Source organism: Panthera tigris, chromosome F3, assembly GCF_018350195.1.
Source record: "Panthera tigris isolate Pti1 chromosome F3, P.tigris_Pti1_mat1.1, whole genome shotgun sequence".
NCBI classification, from domain to species: Eukaryota; Metazoa; Chordata; class Mammalia; order Carnivora; family Felidae; genus Panthera; species Panthera tigris.
The window spans coordinates 63,383,592-63,406,129 of NC_056678.1; the positions used below are offsets into that span (position 1 = coordinate 63,383,592).

Below are 22,538 nucleotides of genomic sequence, written 5' to 3' on the forward strand. Positions count from 1 at the left end.
TCCAGAGTTCCTGCTGTATCGTCTCACAGTTTGCTGAGCAGCTTTGGGCAAGTCACTTGACCTCTCTGGGCTTGCAGAAGATCACACAGCAGAGCTTTAAGGGACTTCTGTGCACCCCCCACTCCCACCCCCCAGTCTGGTTTCCTAGTTTGCAGATGAGGACACTGAGGCTTGGAGGTGGGATGATGTGCTCAGACCCCTGCCCCCACCCCCCGCCGCACCTGTTCCTGCCTCCAGGTACCTGGGCTTCTCCCCTGTCCCTCCTCACAGTTGATGCTCACCTAGCTGTTGGCATAGTCATTTTGCCCATGTAAAAAAAATTTTTTTAATGTTTATTTATTTTTGAGAGAGCGTGCAAGCGTGCAACCAGGGGAGGGGCAGAAAGGGAGACAGAGAACCCGCAGCAGGTTCCAGGCTCTGAGCTGTCAGCACAGAGCTTGATGCAGGGCTCGAACCCACAAACCATGAAATCATGACCTGAGCTGAAGTCGGATGCTCAACCGACTGAGCCACCCAGGTGCCCTTTGCCCATTTTTAACCATGTTTGTTGCCTTTTTTTTTTTAATGTTTATTTATTTTTGAGACAGAGACAGAGCATGAGTGTGGGAGGGGTAGAGAGAGAGAGGGAGACACAGAATCCAAAGGAGCCTCCAGGCTCTGAGCCGTCAGCACAGAGCCCGACGTGGGGCTCGAACCCACGGACTGTGAGATCATGACCTGAACTGAAGTTGGACACTTAACCACCTGAGCCACCCAGGCGCCCCTGTCTTTTTAAATTACTGACTTATGGGATTTTTTTTTTTCTTTTACATATTCTGGAACAAGTCCTTTGTTAATTGTATGTACTGCAAACGTTTTTGCCCTGCCCATGGCTTCAGTTCCTTAATGGTGGTTTTAACAAACAGATGAAATGCAGTTCTCTGTTTATTTCATCTGTGGTTAGACTTTGTGTCCTAAGAGATCTTTGCCGCCTCATATTCCTTCTCTGCTCAAAACCGTGTACAGTCCCCCATTTCATGCACAAGAAGAACTCAAGTCCAAACAGCAGCCAAACCCAATGTGATGTGGCTCCTGTGTCCTCCCTGATGTCACCTGTTACTCTCCCCTCACACCCTCTGCTTCTCACACTGGCTGCTCCTCAGCCTTCACAGGCAGGTTCTGGCCTCAGGGCCTTTGCACTGCTGCTGTTCTCCCCAGAATACTCTTCCTCTGATGGCTGCTTGGCCAACTCTTTCACCTCCTTAGGGCCTCTGCTCATCTCCCTCCTGACCACTTTATCCATTACTGGAAGTCTCCTTTCGCCTCCCTGCTCCGGGGCATGCCTCACCCCCCTCGACTTTCTCCCCCAAGCACTGTAAGTGTGCTGTCTATTGTTTAGTGTCTGCACCATTGGACAGAAGCTCCATGAAGGGGAAGGATGTTTGTTCTGCTCACCCTTGTTGGATGTGCTCCATATGCGTCTGCCAGGGGAGTGGACAGGGGTGGGGTGACTTCCTCCAGCTCAGGTCGTGGCTGTGCGTCCTCCCGGTGCCCCGGAGACCGGGTGGAGCTCAGAGGCGGTCTGTTCAGAGACCCTCCAGGAGATGCAGAGCCCTCCCATCTCTGCTGCTTCCCACCTGCCTCTTCTGCAGTCCCAGCCGGGCTGCCTCTCTGAATCAGGCCGTCATGTCGAGGAAAGAAACCTTGTCGTTAATCTGCCGAATGTCGCATACTCTTGCCCGCCTGACAGTGCTCCTCCGCCCGAATCACAGATGACCTTCTGTTTGTTTCCCAGAAGACGAGTTTTTCAGTGGTGACAACGGAGTGGATCTGCTGATTGAAGATCAGCTTCTGAGACACAACGACCTGCTGACCAGCGCCCCCCGGAGGCCGGTGGCCACCCACCAGGGCACCTCCGGCATGACCCACATGCAGACCTCGGCCCCGGCCTCGCCCTCAGATCCCAGCTCCCCCGACCCCACCCTGTCCCCCTCAGCGACGCGGTTCCCAGACCCGCTCCAGACCTCCTCCGTGATTCCAGGTCCCACGACGGGGGCAGGCCTGGAACCTTCCACTCAGGTACCAGCCACCACCGTGGCCCACACAGCCACCCAGCAGCCTCCGGCCTCGGCTTCCGTGCCAGGGGCCTCTGGGGACGCATTTACCGAGGCTCCACCCACGGCCCTGGTGCCTCCCACCACAGTCCAGACAGACCCGCTGGGGAGAGACGCTGCCACGGGGCAGGGCGGGGCCTCCGCCAGCCCCACCCTGAGCCCGGAGGAGGAGGATGACATCCGGAATGTCATAGGTGAGTTCCTTCTGCCTGGCCCCCGTCTCCCGCTCGCACGGTAACAGGCTGAGCCTGGGGAGAGGTTGAATGGAGAGACAGGAGCCAGGTGGTCAGACTTCTTCGGAAAGGAGAGTGAGTGGAGTTGCGTCTTCGGCCAGTGCCGCAGGTTGACCCTGGGTTTATGCGTTCATAGTGTGGCCGGCGAGCCCGGTGGGAAGCTTCTTTCCGGAGTAAATCGAAATCAGCGGAGCCAGGGCCCCGCCTGCATTGGTCAGTTTTGTAAACACTTGTGTGCTTTCCTGTAGTGGGGACCGGGTATTTGGCAATGACTGAGTTTTCTGCAGGAGGTTTACCAGGCCGTGAGATAACAAGGGGTTCCTATTTGTGGGGTCAGGGAGGGGGCGGGGAGTAACTAGCACAACGGGCCCCAGGGCCAAATCTCACGAGCGGCGGCCTTGGAGAGCGTGGGGACATCGCAGCACCGTGTGGCAAATGCTCTCACAGAGGAGGAACAGAGGAGTGGAAAGGGGAGCACCAGCTTGGCCCGGATGCCAAGAAGGCTGGGGAAGCTTTCCTGAGGAGGGCGGCATTTGAGTTGGGTTTTGAAGGATGAACAGGAGTTTTCTAAACAGAAGGGAAACGTTCTGACTGTTGGGCCTAAAGGAGCAGAACGTGTCCCAGAAGCATGGAGGAGTGCAGCCCTGTTCTGTGCCCCATTCTGGGGGCTCCGCGGCCACAGGAGGACTCTGGGAACCGTGGGACACGGGGTGGGGGAAAGTCGACAACAGAAGAGGTGGGAGCCACAGGTGCCTCTCCCAAAGAGAACTACACTTTAGTTAAGTCACCACGGGTAGTGAATGAAAACACTGTTGAATCATAGTTTCATCAAAATGCTTGTTGAAAAGTGCACGAGCTTTGCAGGAGACATGGTTTGCCTTCTGCCTAGGTCTTCCTTCTTCCCGTTCCCTCCTCCCAACAAGGTGCTGGTAGCTGCTGTTGGACTAGGTGGTGGACAGAGCACCTGCCGGGAGCAAACACCTGGGTTGTAGTCTGGTCCCGGCCGCTGACAGCTGTGTGACCTTGGCCAAATCCCTGCCTTTCTATGGGTCTCACATGAAATCAGAAATTTGCTAAAGACTGTTGTCTGCATGAAATCCTATGGCTTTGTGTTGTTGTTTGCAGTAGGTTTATCAGGCCATGATACGGCAAGAGATTCTTCTTGGGGGAAAATCCCAGAATAACAGCAGAGTGGGAGCAGGGAAATATCCAGGAAAAATAGACCCCAGGGCAAAATCTCATGAACCTTGAGAAGAAGGCAGTTCTTGGGCCGCAGAGGTTGGGGTGGGAACAGGAGAGAACATTTTTTTTCCTTTCCTTTCCTTTCCTTTCCCTTCCGTGGTGGAAGCAAGCTGACCACAGTATAGACGGCAGCTCCTTACTGCGTGGAAAGTCCATCCTGAAGCCACAGGTCCTACCCAATTTCTGCAGAACGTCCTGGGGTCTGAGCCCGAGTTTTCCACTTCCGCACTGGCTCTGGGCGGCCTTGACCATGCTCATGGGACCACAGGCCCCAAGATCAGCACTGCACCCCGCCCCCACCATGGAGTGAGCTCCCCGGTGCCCCCGTACCCCCACTGCTTCCCCCTTGAGTGGGAGGGACAGTTCGTCCAGAAGACTTGTCCCTCCACGGGTGGCTCAGATACTGACGGTGAAGACAGGCTACAGGTGAACCTGCACACCTGTGTGCCCTCAGCGATGCTATTTATCAGCCTGAGAGCTCTTCCCTGGGTGACTTCCTAGCCAGGAGTGGGGTTCTCTGCTGTGCCTGCCTTCGCGGGTGGTTGCCCCCAGTGTAGCTGCCAACATGTGCCTTTCTGGGGCTCTTAGGACTCTGTCCACCTCCAGTAGCCTGTCTGAGATGCTGAGGCCCAGGCGGGAGAAACCTGGCGTCCTTGTGGCCATTTACCTGGTGGGAGCCGGAGGTGGGAAATCATTTTCTCTTGTTGTTCAGTATTCTGTTTAACCAGAATGACATCGGCACGTAGGGGATATAAGGGTCTGCCTAAAGACTGGCCCAGAGGGTTTTCCAGAAGCAAATCCTTGCCTCTGGAGTCCACTGCAGAGAAAACACAGGGATGTGAACGTACATGTGGTGTTTTCTTCGAACACTGAGGGGTGAAAAGAGAGGGGGGCACAGAGAGAGGAAAGTTCTGTGTCTCCGGCGGCGTGGTCTTGGCTGGCTCATTTTGGGGGATCATTTTTAATCGTTTATCGCTGTCAAGTGGCTCCCTCAAGATGTTGTTAGTGTGGATGGGATTTCCTTTCCGGAACCTTCTCTGCAGACCCCTGCTTGTCTGTGCCCGGCTGAGTTCGACCAGGTTGCACCCACGTGTCCTAGTTGCAGGTAAATAAAAACCATTTGGCTGAAACCGACACAGGCTACTAGTATGCTGCCCGTGGAGGCCGTTTGCTGTTTAATGAGTCTGGCAATTTTGATGTTAAGCTATTTGAGATGCAGTTTTAAATGGGGCTGCTTTTAAAAGGAACGTCCTATGCCATGTTTTCCAAATCTGATTTTGTGATGTCCTAAAATGTCTACCATGATCCTCAGGAGAACTGTAAACCTTTCAGAAAAACTCCAAAAACAAGTAAATCAGAATTAACTTTTGGTTATGAAAACAAGCATTGGCTAAAGTCTACTCACTGTAGGACCGGGAGAGGAAAGATGCTGCCAGCTGTCCAGGGAAGGGTCAGCCACTGTCCCTGCAGCCCGGGGAGGGGTCAGCCACCAACCTGGGGCCCCGGGGAGGGGTCAGCCACCAACCTGGGGCCTGGGGATGGCTGTTGAGGCTCCTGCAGAGGAAGAAAAGCCTATGCCACGTGGGCCAGGCTCTGCAGAGCCCCAGACTTCAACAGCTGCAGCTCCTGATTCAAGATTTTCCATGGGGCTGGTTTGGGGTGGGGAAGGAGAGGGGAGGAGCAGACAAGGCGACCGTCAGGATGACGACAGTACCCGTGAGAGCCCGTCTCCTCGTTGAACCCAGGAAACCCGATCTGTGAAGACCGGTCTCCCCCACAAGCCCGAGACACTAACAGTCCCCGAGGTCTGGCGGCCCTCTGGTTATGGGTGGGGTGGCCAGCCCTGCCTGCCACGTATCAGGGGGTGCCGGTCCGGGCTGCGTGAGGAAGGTGGTGCTGACGGGCCAGGAGCAGTGCTGGCCGGACCCCCCCCCCCCACCCCGCAGCGCCCGGACAGGAACTGCCCCAGTCCCACCTGCCACCTAACAGGCTCGTTCCCCAACCCCACGGGCACTCTGCTGTCAGTTGCTTTGTCCCCAGTCACCCAAGCAGCCCCCTGAAGCCACAGGGAACTTCAGTCACAAGCAGGAGCCCTGGGCCTAGAAGCGGGAGTATGCAGTGGAGGCTTCCTTGTAAGGGGCTGAGGAATCCAGTCCTCACCTCTCTGCCAGGAAAAGGCTCATTTGGTGCCCGAAAGGGCGGGAGCTGTTTTCACGTCCCAGGGGGACTAGGCGGGGACAAGTGGCTAGTGTGGCCTGAGGGAGCCGTGCACATGGGGATGTTCTTGGTCCGGCCAAGGCCGACAGCAGCTCTGACTGTGGACCCCCATCTCCAGGCGTGGCCCCCCAGCGTACGGCCCCCCGGGGTGGGGGAGAGCAGCCCCTGCAGGCAGAGCCACCTGCCTGGGGGGTGTGAAGGAAGCCCCCCAGGCAAGGGCACATGCTGGAGGGGAACAGGGACAGGGGCCTGATGATGAAAGGGATCACAGCGTCAACTCTGAAAGTGGTAGGGAGCTGTTGAAGCGGGACCTGAGATGCCCAGCGGAAGGCAGGTGTTCAGCAGGTTGGCGGCAGGTGCAGGAGGCGTTCACAACTCAGGCGAGGTAGTGTCCCCGCTCGTGTTTGGGACCCGTGAACATCGTTTCAGTTCTAGCGGAGGGATGCATGGGGTGCTTTGGGTCCGAGGGGCTCTCTCCTGGAAAGAGAGCTGACCTGGCCGTCCCGAAGGATGAGGAAGAACTGGCCGGGCCGAGCAGGAAGGTGGAAGGTGGGACTGCGGGAGCGGCATGGTCGGGGCGGCCAGTGACTTGTGGATCCTCGTCCCGAATGAGAGCGCGGGGGGTGGGGCATCACGAGAGGTAGTGAATAGGAGCTTTTCCCTTTCTTCTGCGGTGACTCTGTCTCTCTCTCTCTCTCTCTCTCTCTCTCTCTCTCATGCTGTTTTTCTTTGCTATTTCGTGCCAGTGTAAGTGAAGAAATACTAAAAATTCAAATTACTCCCATGAGTTTTACCACATTTACGTTGTGAAACGTCAGTTTTATTTTATTTATTTATTTTTTTAATTTTTTTTTTTAACGTTTTATTTATTTTTGAGACAGGGAGAGACAGAGCATGAACGGGGGAGGGGCAGAGAGAGAGGGAGACACAGAATCGGAAGCAGGCTCCAGGCTCTGAGCCATCAGCCCAGAGCCCGACGCGGGGCTCGAACTCACGGAACGCGAGATCGTGACCTGAGCTGAAGTCGGACGCTTAACCGACTGAGCCACCCAGGTGCCCCTGAAACGTCAGTTTTAAATGCGAATATAAGATCTTTTAACTCCTCTGTGGAAGTCACCAGAATGATGTAATTCCTACGTCACAGTCCCTTCATGCAGGCGGATTCTGTTCTTAGCAGGATGGTGCAAGGCCGCACGAGCCCGCTCCGCTCTTTTGTTTTCCTTCTTGGTAGGTGCATGTGATGGCAGGACGTGCCATTCCAGCCCGCTGGGTGGGGAAGGCTAACAAGACCGGCTGTCGGTCGTTGGCTAATCCCAGGAAGTAACACAAGAAATAACACGGGGCCCTTTACTCGGTTTTTCACGTTTCTGAATGCGCCACTGTCTTCTACGTTCTGCTAAGTCCTGGCTCCCGGGGAAAGCACGGCCTCTGGGGCCGCGGGTCCCCCTGGCTCCGCTGTGGGGGCAACGCGCTCACCCGAGTCTGGCTGAACCCCCGCGCACGGTGGGTCCCCCCGGAGTCCTGTGTCCATCAGGCCCAGCAAATGCCGCGTGCAAACGGGTGACGAGGAAGGCAGACACACACGTGTTGCGTGCTCCTGTACACGTGCACGCGCTCCACGGTCCTGTTAGACTTTGCTTCTAGAAACAAGGTCACAGGTAAAATTATCAAGAGCGTCAGGATGGCGACAGCAGAGCGTTAAAGCCAGGGCGGCCCCTTCCTAGCGGGGGCCCGCTGTGATGGCACAGAGATCACAGGCCACAAAGGCCTGTGCACCCCGAGAGGGCAGCCCGCGAACACAAGCAGTTAGTGTGGCGGCCAGAGGGCTGAATTCATCCCAGGATGTTCTTACAGCCTTGAGTTTGGATGCCTTCGGGTCAGCTGCTCTCCCAACCCGCCACGGCCTCTATATTGCTGCCTGTCGTCCCTCCCCCCCCCCCCCCCTTCACCTGTTTCTGTCCCCTCCTGGCCCCTGGAGCCACCAGAGTTTGGTGGGGATCGGCGGGGGCAGGGATAGACTGCAGGAGGACAGGCGTGCCGGGATAGGGGCTGAGTCAGCTTCCCACGGTGGCCGGTGATGGCGATGGCGGGTTAAGGGTTTAAGCAGAAAACAGCGTGTGACCACGGGCAGGGGAGGTGGAAAGGGGCAGAGAGGAGCCAGAGGGGCCAGCGGGGTAACTGGGTGACCCCGGAAAAGGCAGTGAGGTCTGAACTAAGCCACAGTGGTGGGGAGGGGAAAGGTGGGGAGAGGGAGAGGTGGGAGACAGCCACCTGCGGGTGGGGGAGGAGGAGACAGCAGGAGGGACCAGGACCCTGGTGTGGCCACTGGGTGGTATGCGGTGCCTTTCTGGGGGGCGGGAGGTGCGAGTGCAGCAAGCTGTCCATGGAAGCAACTGGATTCCAGCTTTTACCCTGTGAAGTCTGAGGAACCAGGAAGGCACACGGGAGGCCAATGTCTAGCGGGCAGTTGGATGTGCCTTGAAGCGGGGCCTGGGCTGAGTCCTCAGGAGGAGCCGAGTTGGCCCAGCGGCCGCAGGAAGAGCAGGGAGAGGCTCAAGAGTGTAGCTCTCAGGACAAAAGTGAAGGGGGGGCGGGGGGAGGCCAGCCCGGGAGCTGGGGAAGCAGGACCAGGGAGTGGGGGCAGGGGAGAGCACGGTGAGAGCTGGCAGGGAAGGACCTGGCCACTGGCGATCGGAGGTGTCGGGGGTGACGGGGAGGACGGCACGGTGCCCCCATGTGTCTGCGGGGACCCTGCCCCGTGAGCGCCACAGCTGAGAGCCCGCGATGGCAGGGGGGCCTCTCTGCAGATTCAGGATGGCCAGGGACGGCAGGTGCATGTGCTCAGGGGAGGAGCCCCTTGTTTTCAGCCCCTGGGACCCTGCGCAGGAGAGCCACTGAACTGTCTGCTTAAAGGGGCTGATACCTAGAGAGGGTTTCGTACACGTTTGCCGTCACTGAGCGTGGGGGACACTTGTAACATGAGTCACAGATAGCCCGTCTCCTCTGTGGCTCCTTTGAATTTTCTCCCGCCTTTCTCTCCCTGTCCTTGAAGAGAGTTGTTAACACGAAGCGTCTTCCCTCCGAGGCTGACAGTTTGTTGCCAAGGGCAGGAGCGTCCGAACGGCCCCAGTTCTCAGGCCGTGGTGATGGGTCTGGGCCTCATGGTTTTACTGACCTTGAACATGTTTTCAAGTGCTCTGAAACCGCGCATGTGTGCCCACTGTTTCTGCCCCCCTGCCGGCCCGTGTCCCTCTATCTGAGGTCCTGGGTGCCTGCCAGCTGGGACTCCATCTAACTACAGAGGTAGGGACGCCTGACTCCAGAAGCCGACTCCATCCGCCTCAGTGTCTATGTCTCCTGTGACAAATTACCACGAACTTAGTGGCTTAAACAATGGAAATTTGTTCTCTGACCATTCTAGAGGTGAGAAGTCTGGAATGTGTCTCAAGGGGCTAAAATCAAGATGTCGGAGGGCTGATTCCTTCCCGAGGCTCCAAGGGAGAATCCATATCTTGCCTTTCCTGGCTTGGCGGCTGCGTCCCTCATGCTTCCTCCTGTCAGATCTCCTGCCTCCCTGTTATAAGGGAATTGCTGAGCCATTGGGGACTCCCTCGGATAATCCGGGATATCCCCATCTCAAGATCTTTGACTTAATCATATCTGCACAGTCCCTTTTGCCATGTTAGGTCACATTCACAGGTTCCGGGGTTAGGACCTGGGTGTCTTTGGGGCCATGACTCAGCCTACCGTGCCGTCATCGGAGTGGATTCTCCGAGCACCTTTGTGAAGTAGGTAGGACGTATATTACGCTCGCTTTACTGCAGAAGAAATTAAGGCTGTATGACATTTTGGAGGTAACACAGACTCTGGGGTCAGTAGCAGGGCCAAGACCAAGGCCAGGCCTCTGGCTCCAAACCTGGGACAGATTCTAACGCCTCCCCCGCCCCCGCCCCCGCCCCCACCTCGGGAGTGGAGCAGCAACAGAGCCTCGGGGCTCAGACGGGACCTGTAGGGATTTAGCGGGCTGCCCAGGGCACCCTAGTGTTTCAAAAAACTCAGAGGAGTCCTGGCTCCCGGGAGCTCATCGGCAGTTCCTGAGTCTGGTCAGAGAGGGGACACGAGAAGTGCTCCTCCCTGGGGGTGGCACACGAGGGCTCACCTCCGCGCAGAGGAAGCACGGCCTCCCCACCTATCAGCCGGCACCCCCGGTCGGCGCCAGGGAACGAGATATTTTCCATCAGACGCCGCTGCCTGGGCTCAGCTCTAGCCTTCTGGTTTATTGTTTTGAACAGATGAGCTCAGATGTGGGGGAATGAGGCTTTGGCTGGTCGGCTGTTGTTTGTCTAACGGAGACCGAATCCCTCCCCGCTCTGTCAGATCGGGACCTAATGAACCCCACACAGAGCTGCCCGAAGCCTGCCAGTTGCACCCCACCGCGGGGCCCGCCTGGGAAACAATGTTCATCCCACCTCCGGCCGCCTGCTGCCCCGGGCCCGGGGCCAAGGGCACTGTGCCTGCCTGTCCTGCCAGCTCGAGCTCCTTCCTCAGACCACTAATGGGGAAGCAGGATGGATGGAACGGATCGGAGCAGTTTGGAAATGAGGGTGGCCTGGAATCGAGAGCACCCTGAATCTGAACCGTAGGCCTTTGTTTTTTGTCCCAGGTGAACGTCAGGGACCAGTTACTCTTACCACTCTCGCCCATGCGCACACCAGTCTTGATGGCAGGTGGGGGTGTTCGGCCGGGAGGAGCAGGACGGGGGGCGGTGTGAGGGCCGGATTCACCTTCCCACCTCCTCCCCAACCCACCAGTGCGGGGACAGAAAGAACACACGTTCTCAGTGGTCGCACATCATTTCAGTGTCTGGGAGAGCTGTGCTCACTACATAACAACACTACGTATTAAGCACGGCAGGCTTTCCACTTGGTCTAGAACTCAACGTGGCTCCCGTGGCCTTTTAGGGCCCCTCCTGGGCACAAGAGGTCACTCCAGAGAGCCCATTAGGGGTACGTTACCGAGCTCCTGTCCCACGAAGGCAGACTTGGCTTAGAAGGGGCGCCTACAGCCAAGCAGCTCCTGACGTGGAGCTGGGTCCCCTGTTCCCCCAGCTCCCCAGAAGGGGACCCTGGCATCTTGCCCACCATAGCGACAGGGGCAGGGGCTTGAGGACAGCTCTCCAGGACCCAGGGGGTGGGCCTCAGGGGCACCGACAGCCACTGCTCAACCGGGACTGACCTGGCCCCAGACAGCCTGGCCAGACGCCTCTGGGCAGCTCAGCGGCGGGTGGAGCCCCGAGTCCCTGTCACCGGCAGTAGGCAAGTTGCTCAGCTCTGGTCGGCTTCCCCGGCTGCCATGTATCCGCCCAGATGCTGTATCCTGAGGACCGTGGGGGAGGAGGAAGCCCCCTGCCTGCCTCCCGCGGTGCTCGCGTTCCAGGTGGGGGAGACCTGGAGGGCGGAGGGGGAGGCACCAGGGTCGCTCGGCAGAGAAATGACGTCCCGGAGAGGCTCGTTCATAGCACGGTGGGAACAGATGGAATCCAGTAGAAGAAGTAGGATGGTTTTTTCCCAGGAGGCTGTGGTGTCAGAAGAGAACTCTGGAGCTTAGATCCTTGAGGGAGGAGTCCGTAGGGCTGACGAGCCCGCAGGGGCACGGGGACACTAACGCAGTGGGGATGGTGGCAGCAGGTGGCTCGGAGTGAGTAGAGCGCAGGACCGGCGGGAGGAGGAGTGGACGATGTCGAGGCGTCTCGGCTCTGGGCACCTGGAAGGCCGCTGAAGCCGCACGGGGTCAGACCCGGGAGGGGGGGCGCTCGCTTCAGGTCCCCCTTCACCCCTGCCCCTCGCCCCTGTCTCCGCCGTCAGGAAGGTGCAAGGACACCCTGTCCACCATCACGGGGCCGATCACCCAGAACACGTACGGGCGGAACGAAGGGGCCTGGATGAAGGACCCCCTGGCCAAGGATGAGCGGATTTACGTCACCAACTATTACTATGGCAACACGCTGGTGGAGTTCCGCAACTTGGAGAACTTCAAACAGGGTACAGGCGGCGGGCCCCGTGGGTGCCTCTGCCCCCCACCGCTACTTCCATCGCAGGCCCTCGCGGGTGCCCTCCCGCCTCCTGCTTCCATCGCGGCCAGATCTCCGGAAGCAGGGGGCGGATGAGAAGGGCCTTCCGCCTTCCGGTGGCGAGAGGTCCTTCCTGGTCGCGGGAGGGCCCCCTTCTGCCCGCCCCGCATTCCCTGCGCACAGCTCCTGGGTCGTGGACTGGAGGGGGCCGGTGGTGACAGCACCTCCCCCCTCCCAGGGCGCGGGGTGGGGTGGGGTGCGGGCCGGGCTCTCGTGGGTTAGCGCCCTGGGACTGGAACCCGCCAGGCGAGGGGAGTGGGCCGCCTTCTCTCCGGGTGGTGGGCGGGCGTGCGGAGGCTCGCCGTGTGCTGGACGAAACCCGTAAGTGGCAGAGCGGAGACGTGGAGACGCGGGTCCGGACCGCTAGCCGCTGGCGGGTCCCATCACACTGCCCTTCCCCCTATTCCCCTTCCACCCCCCCCCCCCCCGAAAGTGGCAGAGCGGAGACGCAGCCTCAGGTCCCGGACCCCTAGCCGCTGGCGGGTCCCATCACACTGCCCTTCCCCCTATTCCTCCCCCCCGCCCCCCAGAAAGTGGCAGAGCGGTGACGCAGCCCCAGGGTCCGGACCCCTAGCCGCTGGCGGGTCCCATCACACTGCCCCCCCCCCCCCCCCCCCAGGTCGCTGGAGCAACTCCTACAAGCTGCCCTACAGCTGGATCGGCACGGGTCACGTGGTATACGGCGGCGCCTTCTACTACAACCGCGCCTTCACCCGCAACATCATCAAGTACGACCTGAAGCAGCGCTTCGTGGCCGCCTGGGCCATGCTCCACGACGTGGCCTACGAGGAGGCCACGCCCTGGCGGTGGCAGGGCCACTCGGACGTGGACTTCGCCGTGGACGAGAACGGCCTGTGGCTCATCTACCCGGCCCTGGACGAGGAGGGCTTCAGCCAGGAGGTGATCGTGCTGAGCAAGCTCAACGCCGCGGACCTGAGCACGCAGAAGGAGACCACGTGGCGCACGGGGCTGCGGCGGCACTTGTACGGCAACTGCTTCGTCATCTGCGGGGTGCTGTACGCCGTGGACAGCCACAACCAGCGCAACGCCAACATCTCCTACGCCTTCGACACCCACACCAACACGCAGATCGTGCCCCGGCTGCTGTTCGAGAACGAGTATTCGTACACCACCCAGATAGACTACAACCCCAAGGACCGCCTGCTCTACGCCTGGGACAACGGGCACCAGGTCACCTACCACGTCATCTTCGCCTACTGACGCCCGTCCCCACGTGCGGAAGTGCAGAGGGGCCCCCGGCGCCTTGTGTGCGTGCGTGCGCGTGTGTGTGGGTGGGTGTGTGTGGTTTAAAAAATATATAATATTTTGTATAATATTGCAGTTGTAAAATGACAGTTTGGGTCTATTTTTTTTAAGTGGATTGTAGATCAATCCATACACGTATGTGCTGGTCTCATCCTCCACGGTTTATATTTTTGTGCAAATGAACTTCTCCTTCTGACCAGGAACCACCTTCCTTCAAACCCTCAGCCCCTCCAGCTCCCGGATCTCGGCCGTTGGAAAGGTTTCTCCATCCGGGTCTTGCAGGCCGAAGGCCCCAGGAGCAGGGGTGAAGGAGGCGAGAAAGAAGCGTTAAGGGGCGGGAAAATTTTTATTATTGGAGAAGTTTTAAAAACCCAGAAAAATGATTTTTTTTTTTTTTTTTTTTTTTAAATAAAGAGGAAATGTAAAACCACCCCCCAAACGCGTTTTTGTTCCTCGTGGCTGTGTCCGGCAGGGTTGATCCTGTCCCTCGGAGCTGTACCCGCCCTGAGCCACCTCCCCTGCTGAGGGGGATCTGGACGGAGCCGGATCAGTCTGCTCAGTCGGCCTCCCCCTCCTCATCCTCGTGGTGAATGTTCCCATTCCGCGGGGCTCCCCTGCCCACCTTCCCCTGAGGGGGGGACTCGGCCCCGCTCTGAAAGCAGCCCCCCACCCCCTGCCGGGAAGCGTGTACAGGAAGGGAAGGCCCGGCCCCTCTCCAGACGCCGCTGAGCCCACCGGCCTGCGCTCGCCTCCTCGTGACACAAAACAGACGGAGAAGCCTCGACAGGTGACTCCTGAGTTTGTGGGAAGAGGGCCGACCCTGAGGATGAGGTTGGAAGTCAGGCACATCATGTCACCACGCTGTCCCACCTCCCCTGCCCCCCACCGTTGGGGGAGTAGTTGCCCGGAGAGTCCTTCTGTACAGACCTCAGGTGCCCCCTACACAGGCGCACACACGCGCGCGCGCGCGCGCACACACACGCACACACACACACACACACACACACACGGCCCGCATGGCCACCCCCGGGCTACGGCCAGCCTCCCTGTGTGGCCAGGGGGTTCCACCCCCACCCCGCCCTCCACTTGCACCCAGTGACTTCTCTGTCCCGGGGCTTCGTGGGTAAAGTTTCCTCAGCAAATGCAGGTGCCCGTCAGGTTTGGCGGCCGCAGGAGGGTTAGAGGAGAGAGGTGGCGTGTCCAGGGTTCAAACAGATGGCGGCTGGTGCCCGTGTCCAGAGCCCCGCTCGGCGGAGGGGGGCACAGGTGTTCTGGTCGGGCCCTGGCTTGGAAACCATAGCAGAGACTCGAGCCCCAGGCAGGGCTGCTCTGAGGGACCGGGGTGGCGCATGAAAACGTCCGCTTCTCCGTCCGTCCCTGCAAAGTGACGTGCTGACGGTTGCCAGCCTGCTGGACCGGGGCCCGTCCCACCACCCACTCCTGGCGACCTCGCCGCTGGGCGGCCGGCCGAGTCCGGTGCGGGATATCTGCCCCCTGTGACCTATGCCTCGCCCTTGGCCTCGGCTCTTTGCTGCTGTCCTCACGATGCCAGGGCTCCCCGGGCTGCTTCCTGTCCAAGCCTCGGCCCTAACCTCAGAGCTGGCCTGCCCTGCGGTGTCCGGAAAGGCCTCAGACCCCAGGGTTCCGGGACGGGGTGGCCTTCGGGGCCGGGCGACAGGACCGGCAACCGGGGGCAGTCAGGAGGGGTGGAGGCTCGGTCAGGGCCCAGCTGTGGTGCCAAAGAATTAATTCCGAGGGGCCCAGCTCGCGAGGTGGGGGCGCGGGATCCCGGGACACAGGCCGCATCCCCCGGCCAGCCGGGCCCTGGCCTGAGAAGCCTCTAGGTGGGAGGGGACAGTGGTGCTGCCTGGGCCGGGGAGCGGCTGCCCTGACTGGCCACGTCGCGGTCCGGGGCCCCCGGGGGGAGGTGGTCAGCAGGTGCGAAGGGCACGTCCCCGCCCCCTCGCTGACTCTCCGGCCTGGAAACACCTGGCCACGGACCCGAGCGGCACTCTCCCGGCCCCTCTGTGGGGCGTCCTCACCCGCTGGCCCTCCAGCCAAGAGCCTCGAGGACCGGCCCCTGGGGTGCCAGCTGCAGCTCGTGTGTGTGAGCTCATTACCCTCGGGCCCCACGGCCCACTCGGGCCAGGTGGGCGGCGGCTCGGCTCCCACAGGCCGGAAGGAGGACGAAGAGGAAGGTGGTCGGGCCTGTGGGGAGCGTGACCCCGGCCCGAGGCCGGGTGGTCGGAAGCGGCTTCCCTGAGCTCAGGCAGGACTCCCCAGACCGCTTCCTCATCATGGGATCCACCTTTGGGAACACGAAGAATCAGAGAATCAGTTTCTCAGATGGTTGCAGAGAGAGCAACGGCCAGGTGAGTTCTGACCTTGGCCTTCCCCTCACCTGTAGAAGAGGGGGGGGGCCTTCCGGCTTTCAAACCTGCTGAGTCTCCTCTGGGCTCTGCCACCTCTCGATAGTGACAGTGACGGGAAGACAGATTTACATTCGACCCTCCAACAGCACGGGGGGTGGGAGTGGGGTGGGGGTGGGGTGGGGGTGGGGAGTAGGACCGCCCCCCCACACCCCGTGCAGTTGAGAATCCACCTATAACTTTTGGCTCCCTCAAAACATGGCTATTAATAGCCTACCAATAACGCAAACAGTGGATTAACACATATTTGCTATGCTTTATGCGTTATATGCTGTACGTCACAGTAAAGGAAGCCAGAGAAGAGAAAATGTTAAGGAAATCGTAAGGAAAATACACGGGCAGTGCTGTATTGTATCGGAAAAAATACACCTCCGTTCAAACCCGTGTTGTTTAAGGGTCAAGTGTGCTTTTTCCCCCCTATTACGGTACTTCCCAGCAGCGTGATTTTCTAAAGTAGAGAAAGAAATGACTAACATCCCTCTTTTTACATTCATTTTATTCGTGTGTGCGCGCATGTATTCGTTCGATAAATATTCATGGAGCCTCCGGGGCTGGCCGAGTCCTGACTTCACGGTGCTTCTGTTCTAGAGCAGGAGGGAGAAGGAAATGCGTTTCTGTGTAAGGTGACGGGTGGCACTAATCCCAAGCAGGGAAAGGAGCTAGAGAAAACTGGGAGAAGGGGAGGCGTGGCTGTTTGTAAAGGCAGCTCGGGGACCGTCTGTGCGATGAGGGGACATTTGGGCGGAGGCAGAAGACGCTGAGGGGCTCAGCGGGCAGACCTCCGGAGGCTGGCAGCGGGGGGCCGGGAAGGCCCAGGCCTCGGGGCGCTCGGTGAGGCCGCCGCGCCTGAGGCCGACCCAGCACCGCCTTCCCCGACGGCTACCACGCGGTGAAGCCAGATGTCCGCTGGAGGGAACCGTCCCCAGTGCCTGGCGTGAGTCCTGGCTCCCCCACTTGGCCTTCACGTGACCTGGAGTCAGCCTCTCTGAGCCTGGCTGCCCTCTGTAAACAGGAGCACCCTCCACCTGCATGGGGAGAGCGTTCGCGGAAGGTTCAGACAAGGCAGTGCGAGGAACCTAAGTGAAAAATACCGGCCGCTATCACCCCCCAAAGCCAAAGTCCTTGATTCCTCAAGTCTGCTCTCCTTTTGGACTTCCCTTGATGGTCCCCTGGGATATAAGCTCGAGGACCCTTTTTTAAAAAAAAAAAAAAATCTGTTTATTTTTAGAGAGAGAGTGAGCCTGAGTGGGGGAGGGGTGGAGAGAGAGAATCCCCAGCAGGCTCCATGCTGTCAGCCCAGAGTCCGACGCGGGGCTCGAACCCACGAACCGTGAGATCGTGACCTGAGCCGAAGTGGACGCTTACCCAGCTGAGCCCCCCAGGCGCCCCGCTATTAATTGTTGTCAAATCTCTTTTAGTCCAGATTTGTTCCCCGCTCTTCTGCCCCTTTCCGTTCCTGCCGTCGATTTGCTGAGGAAACGATGTTGGTTTTTCGGCAGAATATCCCTTGCTGACATGACCTGACTGCTTCCTTCAAACGTTTCTTTTGTTTCTCTCTCCCCTGTTTTTCCTTTAAACTGGAAGTTAGATTTAGAGGTTTGATGACATCCCGGTTCAGTATTTTTGGTACAAAGACTTCACGGTGATGCTGTGCGGTTGGCTCTTGGTATTTTCCACGTCCGCCCTACGACGGCCGTTGACCTTCTCCAGCCTCCCCACCCCGTGATGGCGTCTCGCAAACACCCTATACCAGTTCCACCTGCCTCCTGGGTCCCCTCCCTCAAACCTGTCGAGCCCACTGCTGACAGGTCTTGCTTTGATGATGTCCCTGTGACTGTCAGGCTGATAGGAGGGCCTCCAGGGCTGTAATCATTAAGCAACTTTTGTTTTGCTTTTCATGTGGACGAAAGCGTCCCCGTGCTGCCTGGTTGCCCATCCCTTCCCCTGCCCCTGGGAATTTCGTGAGACCCTCCAGCAGCATTCTGCTAAAATCACTGTCCCTCTACACCAGACCTGAGAGACCCCACGTGTGGCCATATCTGGTCCGCAGACAATGGCCAACCCATTTGCCCTGACCGAGCCTGGAAGTGGTTGCCCCCACTAAGTAATCTTTGCTGAAACGTAACAGCCAGCCCACCTTCCCTCCCTCCCAGCCTATCCCAAATGGAGTTAGTCGCTCATCCGCTGTGACCCCCAAACTGTAAGGGACATGGATGAAGTGTCTCAGTGGTCCACCTAACGCTCTGCCCGCTTAGCCTTGAGGAGACCGGCAGGCTCGCCCCACCCCAGGGAAAGAGTAGGGATCCAAGAAGCTCTCTCCCAAGGAATCCTCCCCAAACATCCCCTTTGAAAAAAGTCCAACTCCATTTTTATTTTGCACTTTTAATGCGGGTGAAGAGTTTCAAAGTCTCTACCCAGTCCCGGACGTCGCCTTGGAGAACACAGCACGCGGTCTGGCCCCGTCTCGGGAACGTGGGGGCTAGTGTCTCCTGGGGCCGGGCCGAAAGCTCCCACCCACTTCCTGTAACACCCCGAGGTTCTGCCCTTCTAGAATACCTTCCCCACCACCCCCTCCTCTCCTCCACACTCAGACCGTCTTCAAGGTCCCCCCACCGCCAAAGGGGGTCTCATCCAATTCCCCAGACAGGGCAGCAGTAGTCCCGAACGCTGTGCGTGCAGATGAAAGGTCTTGGATTGTGACTTTCTAAGAAGACAACTCAAGATGACTATTTGCTCTCCGAGAGCATTCTCCTATTCCGCGTGAATTCATTGGCACCCGTGTCTTTAGGAGCTGTGGGCTGTCGGCAACAGAAAGACTTTCGTGAGCTTAAACGAAAAAGATTTTATTGGAAAGGATCTGGGAAGTTCACAGACTCCAGGAAAACCTGGAAACTCAAGACATGGGAAAGAAAGAACGAGGTCAGGTCTGGGGCTCTGCTGGGGCTCTGCTGGGGCTCCCGCTGGACGCGGGAGTCGTCCGGAGATGCTCTCGTGACAGACTCTGCTTTAACCACCTGTAGCCCCCAGGTGTCTCCATTTCAGGTCGCAGATGCCCCGGAGAGGGTCCAGGGTCCGATGTGATGGGTGAGCCGGGGTCCACAGCCTGCCTCCCTGAGGGGGCGGGGATTCTGGGACTGACACCACACCCTGATGACACCAAGTGAGGAAAGGCCTCTCCCCTAAATGCAGGGCTGCCCCGCAAAGACAAAAAACGAACCCACAAGTCCGCCCCAAACATCTTCCTGAAGAGCAGCTCCACTCACGGATTTGAAATAGGACTCCGTGTCCCAAAGCTCAGTGTATACGTGACGCTTTGGGAAACTAATCGAATTTCTCTGTTCATGCTAGCTGCTGGGGAGTTTACGGCCAACTTGTGTCTCACCGTAGCGAGCACATTGGAGTCTTAGGGCGTCCATGCTGTCTTGGCCTCTCTCCCGGTTCTGTTTTATAGATGTATTTTGTAATTTTTTTTTCATTTATTTTTTGAGAGACCGAGCACAAGTTGGGGAGGGGCAGAGAGAGAAGGAGACACAGAATCCGAAGCAGGCTCCAGGCTCCGAGCTGTCAGCACGGAGCCCGACGCGGGGTTCGAACCCACGAACCGTGAGATCATAACCAGAGCCGAAGTCGGACGCCCAGCCGACTGAGCCACCCAGCCGCCCCTGTTTTACATATTTTAAATTACGTTTTTCATTTTAATTCCAGTATAGTGAACACACAGTGTTTTGTTAGTTTCAAGCGTACAATATAGCGAGTCAACACTTCTATACGATACGTCACCCGGTGCTCATCGTCCTAAATGTGCTCTTAATCCCCTTCCCCTATTTCCCCAGTCGCCCCGCCATCCGCCTGTTCTCCTTGCCTGTTTGTTTTGTTTCTTAAATTCCACATGTGATTGAAATCACATGGGTGCTTCCCTTTCTCTGACTTATTTCATTTAGCTTAATACACTCTAGCCCCATCCATGTTGTTGCAAATGGCGAGACTGCATTCTTTTTGACGGAGTAATAGCCCCTTGCATGTATGTGCACGTCTGTGTGTGTGTAGGTATATATCATGCCTTCTCGATCCATTCATTAGTCGATGGACCCTCGGGCTGCTTCCATAGTGTGGCCGTCGTAGACAACACTGCTATAAACATAAGGGTGCGTGTACCCCTTCGAATTGGTGTCCTTGCATCTTTGGATAAATACCTAGGAGCGCAATTGCCGGGTCATAGGGCAGTTCCAGTTTTAACTGTTTGGGGACCCTCCACACTGTTTTCCAGAGTGGCTGCACCAATTAGCAGCGCACGAGGGTTCCCTTTCTCCGCATCCTCGCCAACGCTTGTTTCTTGTGCGGTTGATTCTGGCCGTTCTGGCAGGTGAGAGATGGCCGCTCCTTGCAGCGTTGGTTTGCATTTCCCCGGTGCTGGGGGACGTTGAGCATCTTTTGCTATTTTCTGTTTCTAATGTTCCGTTTTCTAACTCGCCGTCTTCGTGTTTGCTGTGGTTTTGTGTTTTGTTTTCCTGGCATAAGGCAGAGCAGAAACGATGATCTGTGACTCTTCAGGAATGTGTTCTGGTGTAAAGCAAGGTTCATCTGCCCCGTGAGCTTTCCCACTGGAAGGGCTCTTGTCGTCTGGAAGCCAGCAGTTACACACGCCTCGTGGCATGGTGTCCCTGGAGTTCTGTCCTTGTCAAGCTCTCCCAGAGTCGCCAGAGGCAAACGAGTCGTATGAAACGTTTACTGCACGGCACCCCTATGCGTAGGGGCATGTGATGTGACCTGTGGGGATGGTCCCTGTGTGTGGGGGAGGGGAGGGAGGGAGGGAGGGAGGGCAAAGGGCCATCAGCTACAGCAGCTCGGAGCAGGGCTCTCCTCGGGGTTATTTTCCATGTGACCTCAGCTGAGCTCTCTCTCCGGAGGAGGTGGCCTGGCCTGGGAGCACCAGGGAAAATTTGGTAGTGCCTGGGGGGGTTAAAGTGCAGCCAACAGCAGCAGGTGCCAGGAACGGGCCGGAAAACTGGTGAACTTCCCAGAGTCACAGAGCAGCCTCACTTCGGGGCTGGAGAGGAAGCCGGGAAGTCCAAGTCCTCCTGCTGCCCTCAGAAGAACCCCGCTCCTCCCTCCTCCCTCCTCCCTCCTCCCTCCATGACAAGCTGGCTTTTCCTGCCTGAGCCCGGAGACCCGGAGGGGAGGGCGTTCTCATCGGGGATCTCTGGCTCCTAGACGCTCAGACACAGGACAGTGGTTGTAAGGACACAGCAGGTGCCCCGGCGGATATTGGGTGGGGGGAGGTACCACAGTCGTTTCCGGACCGAGACAGAGGATTCAGGAACCGTCCGGCCTCTGCCCACGCATCTTGTGTGTGCCTCACCCCCCACCTCTGCCTAAGAGGCCTCAGTGAGACCCCTGAGCTTGAGTGCTCCTCGTTTGCTGTGTCTCGTCGTTCGGACCCCTTGGCCGGCCCGGCTCCCCCCCCCCCCGTTCATGCAGAGCGCGTTCTCCCCTCGTCCACCAGCCCCGGCTGGAGAGAAGGTCTCGATCACGGTTAGCTCCGCTGGCTTTGCCGCTTGTCAAAGGGCCCCTGAGACGCCCCTCCAGACCTTCGGAGCCCAGAAGGACTCTTGTCAAAAGTGCTGTGGAAGGCACCCCTGGACCCCAGGGCCGCTGGGCCCAGTGAGTCTGAGGGCCACGCGGCGCCTTCCGGTTGTGGGAGGACAGCGACGCTCTTGACTTTCAGCGAAGCACAGACTCCCTTTTCGCAGATTGAGCCCTCGGTCTTTCTAGGAAACTCCTCCGGGCATGACTTTCTTGAGAGAGAGCCATCCAAGTTCAAGGGACCAGTTGGGGTTGTCCAGAACCAATCTCTGCGTCAAAGCGGTGCTCTGAGATCCAGGAAGTTACCCTACCAGCCGCGTTGGTTCCCCCGGGGCACGAAAGGCCTCCCACACGGAGGCCACGCCGGCTGGAGCTCACCTTTCCTGCCTCTGCTCAGGCTGTTCCCTTCCCCTGCGAGGAGGCCCTGGCAGGTGATCCTCCGCCCCCCCCAGCACTACCTGAGTGAATTCTTCCCCCCCCCCCCCCCCCGGCCTTGCCCAAAGCCACCTCCCTCCGGAAGGCCTCCCGGGCTCACTGCGCACAGCGCCCAACCCCTCCGCCCTCTTCACCCGTGTCCGAGCCCGCACCACATCTGGCCGCCTCCCAGCCACTGAGGCCTGCATGCGTGTCCCCGGCCAGCCTGGCTGCAGCTGGAGGACGTCTCTGCCTCTGGGTGCCTGTCCAGGCTCGGCCGGGGCCTGGCTCAGAGCGGTGGCCTGCCGTGACGGGCTGACAGGCAGGCTGTCACCAGAGAGCCCCATTCTGGTTGCACAGAAGGACCTTTGACCCTCAGGCTGTGGTTGCCCTTAGTCAACTGACCCTTCCAGCCGCTCTGTCGGCAGCGGAACCCCCTCCTTAAAGACCTTAGCCGAGTTCTGACTCCTTTGTGTCTCCTGTTATGGACAGGCCACTGCCCTCCGTGCCGGATTTCCAGAAAAGACGGCCTTCACGGGGGGCACCCTGGGGGTTATGGCGTTCTTGTCGGACACACTGTCCTACACACTGCCACTTTGCAGGAGGTGGGCTCCTGACCCCGGAGTCCCCTCCTCTCCCCTCCTCTCCTCTCCCCCCGCTCTCCCCTTCGCTCCTCTCCCCTCTCCCTTCCCCTCTCCTCCCCTCCCCTCCCCTCCTCTCCTCTTTTCTCTCCTCCTCTCCCCTCCCCCTCTCCCCTCTCTCCCCCATCCCCTCCCCTCCTCTTCTCTCCCTTCCTCTCCCCTCCTGTCCTCTCCCTCCTCTCCCCTCCTGTCCTCTCCCTCCTCTCCCCTCCTCTCCCCCCCCTCCCCTTCGCTCCTCTCACCTCTCCCTTCCCCTCTCCTCCCCTCCCCTCTCCCCTCCACTCCTCTCC

The 22,538-nt window shown here is 58.7% G+C and overlaps 1 protein-coding gene across 4 annotated transcripts in view; it reads left to right on the forward strand.

Annotated features, from left to right (window-relative positions):
- OLFML2B (olfactomedin like 2B) overlaps positions 1-13,581 on the forward strand; it is a 37,263-nt gene extending 23,682 nt beyond the window's left edge. Inside the window, exons 6-9 of one of the 4 annotated variants that reach the window (XM_042976151.1) lie at positions 1,778-2,287; positions 11,650-11,826; positions 12,535-13,106; positions 13,382-13,581. In XM_042976151.1, coding sequence (XP_042832085.1) covers positions 1,778-2,287; positions 11,650-11,826; positions 12,535-13,106; positions 13,382-13,489 — 1,367 coding nt within the window. In that variant the 3' untranslated portion in view covers positions 13,490-13,581. Of the gene's footprint in view, positions 1-1,774; positions 2,288-11,649; positions 11,827-12,534; positions 13,271-13,381 lie in introns of those variants that run through there. The other 3 variants (XM_042976150.1, XM_042976153.1, XM_042976152.1) reach the window with 3 other exon arrangements.
- The last annotated feature ends 8,957 nt before the right edge of the window (positions 13,582-22,538 follow it).